This window comes from Echinops telfairi, unplaced genomic scaffold (genome assembly GCF_000313985.2).
Source record: "Echinops telfairi isolate 266 unplaced genomic scaffold, ASM31398v2 ScPeMD7_4048;HRSCAF=4782, whole genome shotgun sequence".
NCBI lineage: Eukaryota > Metazoa > Chordata > Mammalia > Afrosoricida > Tenrecidae > Echinops > Echinops telfairi.
The window spans coordinates 2,798,128-2,804,149 of NW_022107947.1; the positions used below are offsets into that span (position 1 = coordinate 2,798,128).

The 6,022-nt window shown below is 40.9% G+C and overlaps 1 protein-coding gene across 1 annotated transcript in view; it reads left to right on the forward strand.

The window, feature by feature from the left end:
- Window positions 1-760: 760 nt before the first annotated feature.
- Window positions 761-6,022, forward strand: part of LOC101646437 (targeting protein for Xklp2-like) — a 28,532-nt gene continuing 23,270 nt past the window's right edge. The window contains 1 exon segment of the mRNA XM_045294957.1: window positions 761-899. Coding sequence (XP_045150892.1) covers window positions 822-899 — 78 coding nt within the window. The 5' untranslated portion in view covers window positions 761-821.

Genomic DNA, 6,022 nt, shown 5'->3' on the forward strand with positions numbered 1-6,022 from the left:
AGCTACGAAATGAATGATTCCCAGACCACACCAGGAAACCCACCACAACCATCCCTCTGCACCTGCCTCAGAGCCTGGTTCTTGTGCTCACTTGATCCTGACACCCCTGTAGCCCAGCCTGAAGGTGAGGTTTGTTCCTGGGTTCACACTGACTTCCCTTACTGTGTCCATGCAGTAGTAGCTAGACATGTCCCATGTTCAAGTTATCCATTTACAGATACAGCTCATCCTTGTCACCCATTGTCGATGGGCAGTCAGCAATTCATGGAGTCTGATACTTCTCAGCACCACCATCAGGTTAAATTGGGCAATCCACTGAAAGCCTTGTCCTGGAGTCTGGCACTTGAAGGTGAATGCAGAGGCCGCACAAGAGAGTTTCAGGGACCTCCGAGGCTGCCCCAAGTCCCCCAGAGGCTGCTCCAGAGTCATGTTTATACACATATTTGTACACTTATTTGATGTTAAATAGTATCCATTATCTCTTTCACTGGGCTCTCCTATTCTCTCTGCTTAATCCAAGTTCTCATTTGCTACCACTTTGACTGTTTGCATGTGTGTATGTGTGATCAAACGTATTCTTAGGGCTGCCTGCAGCCTACCCCAATCCTCCTGGGATCCACTCTAACTTCATCTGGAATAACCCAAGCATAGGTATTCCAATAAACAAGGTAAAATTGTGTTGAATTACTAATCATGCTGAATTAATTACAGGTGACTACCATTTAATCTGTCTCTAGCCTTCCCTCGTTTACTTACCAGCTCCTGCTCAGGACCCAGGTGAGCCTGGAGGCAGATAATTCAAGGTCCTGAAATTGGAGCGGATGTGGAGCTCAGATCAGGCTGTGTTGTGTGGAAAGAGAGAGGATCATCCTTGCTTGGATGTTTTGTGCTTCCTAAAGGTAAGAGACACTGGAACCTGGACGGGAGGGTGTATCTTAGGACAGGCACTCCCATCCAGTAGATCTGTAAGACAGGCTCAGAGAGGAACGCTGCCTTTCGCCTCTGGAAGCCCCTGGTTTGTAGATGACAGGGATCGGCCTGCTGTTGTTATCATGAGGAACTCTTTGAGGAGTTACTTCTCCATGAGTGGAGAGCCCCAGTGTGCTCTGAGAGGGAGTTCCTGGCCATGGAAACACAGAGTGTCCCTGGGATTGACACCTTTCCAGCATGGGGGTGAAGACACGGCTCCTACTTGCAGTGTGTCTTATGAGCTTACGGTGCTAGCTCACGGGAATCTCCAAGAGACATGGACCCAAATCTTTTTGGGTTACCGGCTCTTGCTGTCAGACGGGGTGTGAAAATTCTTCCTCTCAGTCTTTTGCCTAAGTCTGAGAAAAAGGCCAATTTTAATTTTGAGAAGTGGAGACAAGGGGTCCGATGTAAGCACCTTTAGTGTGCTCCCTCCTCCAGCACTGGCAATATGAGTGTCCCCTGGGAATGAGGGGAACAAGGGGGTCAGTGACAGAATAACATTTCTATTGAGCAAGTTTTATTTAACATGGGCTTCACCCTGTCCTCGAGGGAAAAACCAGGTTAAATAGTGATCTACAAATTAGTGAATAAGTACAATCGAGCCCTCAGGCGTCTTGCTTACTGGGTAACACATCCCTGCATATGTGTAACAGCAGAAAAGACTCCTTGAGGCCAGGACACAGTAGATCACAGATCCACAAGGTAGCTGCGATAGCCCATGGCCATGATGTTTGTCATAGTTAAACATATGTATAGCACTTTCTTTTCCCAAGTTCCATGAACCAGATGCAAAAGATTAAAATTAACTGAAAATGTGTTTGTGATTCCTGGTTTTGCCTGCCAACCTACCCAAGTCCCTTTATGTAAAATCTGAGTGAGAAGACAACTCCACACACATAATTAGCAACATGAGTTTCTTGATGGATTAGGTTTGGGGTTCTGTTTAGGCTGTAGTGTGCTAGAATCAGAGTCTGTACTTAGGATGAGAATCTAAGTACTGGGTTTAATCAGTGTTCCAGGTTTAAAAACAAGAGCCAAGGGATAGAAATAAGAATTAAGTGTCATGGATTAAGAGTCAGATGTTAGTGGACTTATTAAAGGGCTTTATGTTTAGTTCCTAACAGATTATGTTTGGAGTTGATTAGGGGGTTGTGGGTTAAGATATTATGATGTAGAGTTATGGTTTAAAGATTTGATTTTGGGGGTTTAGTTTCTGAACTTGAGATTTAGGGTCACAAAGTTAAGAGTGTGTTGTGGGCATCAGGGGATGCTCAGGGTGTTAGTAGAAGTTCTGGACGGTAAGGGGCTTCTCCGAGTACCTAGGTGGTCAGTGTTTTAGGAGGTTATTAGTGTGTTATAAGGATGCTCAGCATGTTAAGGGGTAAGGGTTAATGGTTTTAGAATTGGAGATTAGCAGTTTGTGGTTAGAGAGTTAAGTACCAAAACGTATTTTTGTGTGTTGAAATGTAGCCTAAAACCTTGTAAATATTTATTGGCTATAGTATTTATGACATATTCAGAATCTTTTATGTAAAAGATCATTAATTTATCATGATTAGAGGAATTTTTGTTTTTCTCTCTGGAAGCCTCTTTTCTTTTTAAAAAAATTTCCTTTTCTGATTAGTCGACCTAAAAATACATTAGAATTTTTAATATCAGTATTGAAAATGGAAATACATATGTTTGTCCTGTTTCTGATGTGGGGTGAGATTTTTTTTTCCCCTTTAAGAATGAATGATGTTTGCTGGTTATGTTTTTTTATGACTGTATATTAGCATATTGAACTATACTTGGTTTCATATAAGACTTTTTAACATGAAAAGCCTTTGAATATATATATATATATACATATATATAATTTTATTAGGTGCTTTGTCCCCACACAGTTTTATTGGCAAGTAATTTACATATCATATGATGCAATAGTTCAATCCTATCACAGGGAATTGTACAATCATCCCCACATCGATTTTAGATCATTCCCCCTTTCCCATGGTTAAATCACCTTTAACATGATTTATGCAATTACAATCTGTGTTAGGCAGGGTTCTCTAGAGAAACAAAACCAGGACACTGATTTTATATATATACTTTATATATATCATATATATATATATATATATATTAGCTGTATATGCATATATATACACAGCTAATTAGTCCACACAGCAGTACAGAGGGCTCAGTTCAACTCCCTTCCGTGGAACAGTTAATAGACTGGAAGTCCAACTCCTGAGGGCTGCTGGGTCCAAAGTCAAAGGAGAAGACAGCTGAGTCTTTTATAGAGAAATACAGGCAGCAAAAAGCAGGGTCACCAACAGTCAGCCAGATGACAGGATCCAACAGCTCCAAGCTCAAATGATGTGTAATACACAACATTTTATTAGGTGCTTTTACAGCTCTTATAACAATCCAAGCATCAATTGTATCAAGCACATTTGAACATGTTGCCATCAAATATTTTCTTTCTACTTGAGCCCTTCCTCTTTTTTCCCCCTCCCTGTCCCACCCTCCCATCCTCATGACACCTTGATAAATTATAAATTACTATTTTCATATCTTATACTGTCCCGTGTCCCTTTACCCACCTTTCTGTTGCTCACCACCACCCCACCCCCCACAGGGGCGGCGATTTTATGATGATTATTGTAGTCAGTTCCCTTTTTCGCCCTTTCTCTGCCCACCCCTTCCCCTACCCTCATGGTATCACCGGCTCCTACTATTGTTACGGAGGGTTTGTCCCTCCTGGATTATTTGTGGCATGTTGAGAGCTCTTATCTGTACCAGTGTACATGCTCTGGTCTAGCCAGATTTGTAAGGTAGAACTGCGGTCATGATGGGGGGCGGGAGCATTAAAGAACTAGAGGAATGTTGTGTGTTTCCTTGGTGCTTTACTGCACCTTGACTGGTTCATCCCTTCCTTGTGACCCTTCTGTGAGGAGATGTCCAACTGTCTATAGATGGGCTTTGGGTCTCCAATCTGAACCCCCCTCGTTTGCATTGATATGCTTGTTTGTTTTGGGTCTTCTGATGCCTGACACCTGATCCCATTGACATCTCGTGATCACCAAGGCTGGTGTGCTTCTTCCATGTGGGGCTTGTTGCTTCCCTGCTAGACGGCTGCTTTTTAATTTCAAACCTTTAACAACCCAGATGCTATATCTTCTAAAAGCCGGGCACCATCAGCTTTCTTCACCACATTGGCTTCTGCAACCATTTTGACTTCAGCAATCAAGTCAGGAAGGTGAGCATCACAGAATGCCAGGTTATTAGAACAAAGGGTTCTTGCGTTGCGGGAGGACTTGAGTGGAGGCCCAATGACTTGACTTTCTTTTTTTTAAGGGCCTAGTTTGTTTTCTGTGCCTACTTAGATAATTGATTCTTTTTTCCAGCAATGGGTAGATTGCAGTGCTTATTTTCTTTTTTTTTTTTTTTCTTTTTTTTGCTTATTTTCTTATGTTAAATCTGCTCTGGGACATTAATTCAATTAATCATGGCATATAATCACTTTAATATGTTGTCTGAATCTCATGAAAACATTTTAAAGAACTTTTTATTGTGGATCCATTATCAGTATTGGTCTACAGTTTTCTTGACTTGTCATTATCTGACATTGCTGTCATAGTACTTACTGGTCTGATAGAAATATTAGTAAGTGCTCTCTCACAACCATTATTATGTTTACACTCCATAACTTGAACTTAAATTACAAAACAGTAAAGTGATATTTTAATACCTTTTCAATACTCTGGTATTAAGCTTTAATCGATGGTCCAGTTATGCTGAAAGTTTCTCCTACAATTGTATTTTGATGCAATTGATTATAGAACTTCTAAGCAACCTAAAACTCACTAAACTACCATTGATGCCCTTGCTCCAGCTGGATCCTCTGATCTTCTGGCTGACCCCTCAGTTTAGAGGACTATATGATTTACACTTCCCTTGCCAGATAAATAGTCACTCACACAGAAGTCATTGTGTGATGCCCTCACATAGATCCCCAGTTTGGGAAAATACTCTTCCATATGACATACTGTGTGGATCTTAGAGAATTTTTCCTTCAGCTCACCTCCAGAAGAATGGTATAAATCAATGAGGGGCAGCAATTCCCGAGTGATTTTTGCATCACGGTTTGTTTTTGTTTTTAACAAAAGAAACCCATTCCTTCTATAACAAGGGATTTTAAGTTCCAGCGAACCTCTCTTGAGGTTTTTGGCATTTGATGCCATAGAAATGACTTTTGTAAACATAACCAACAAACTAGCATTTTGTGCCTGTCTTGGGTATTGCATAGTTTCTGAGGCTGTTGTCAGCTCTCATTGAGTCCACTCCATCTCACAGGGACCCAGTGTCCCAGAGAATGAAACACTGCCAGCACTGCGCCATCCTCACAATTTAGGATGAACATATTGTTACAGTCACTGTGTCGATCCATTGAGTTGAGGGATTCCTATTTTTCACTGCCGCTCTACAAAATGAAGTGTCCTTCTCCAAGGACTGGCCACTTCTGACAACATGTCCAAAGCATGCCATGTGAACTCTCACCTCCTTACCTCTAACTAGCACTCTGCCCTTACTTCTTCCAAGACAGATTTGTTTGTCCTTTTGAAAGTCCATGGTATTTCAATATTCTTGGGCAGCACTACACTTCAAATACATTGATTCTTCTTAATTCTTCCTTATTCAATGTCCAACTTCTATATGCATATGAGGTAAGTGGTAATACAATGGTTTGGGTCAGGTGAACCTAGTCCTCCAAGTAACATCATTGCTTTCAACACTCAAGAGGCTTTGTTTAGCAGATTTATTCAATATAATGCACCTTTTATTATCACCTTCTAGTTGTTTTGTAGTTTTCCATAAGCTAACAGTTTTTCTGGAAGAAAACGTAGTCAAACTTAGATTAAGAATGTTGATCACACCTAAAGGCCAACAAATAGTCCTTGAACTAACTACAAGCTTTTCTTGTTGTGTTTTTTTTTGTCATTGGTTTGTTGTTGTTGTTTTGTTGTATATTGTTGCTTGGTTTTGCTCTGTCTTGTTTTTGTGC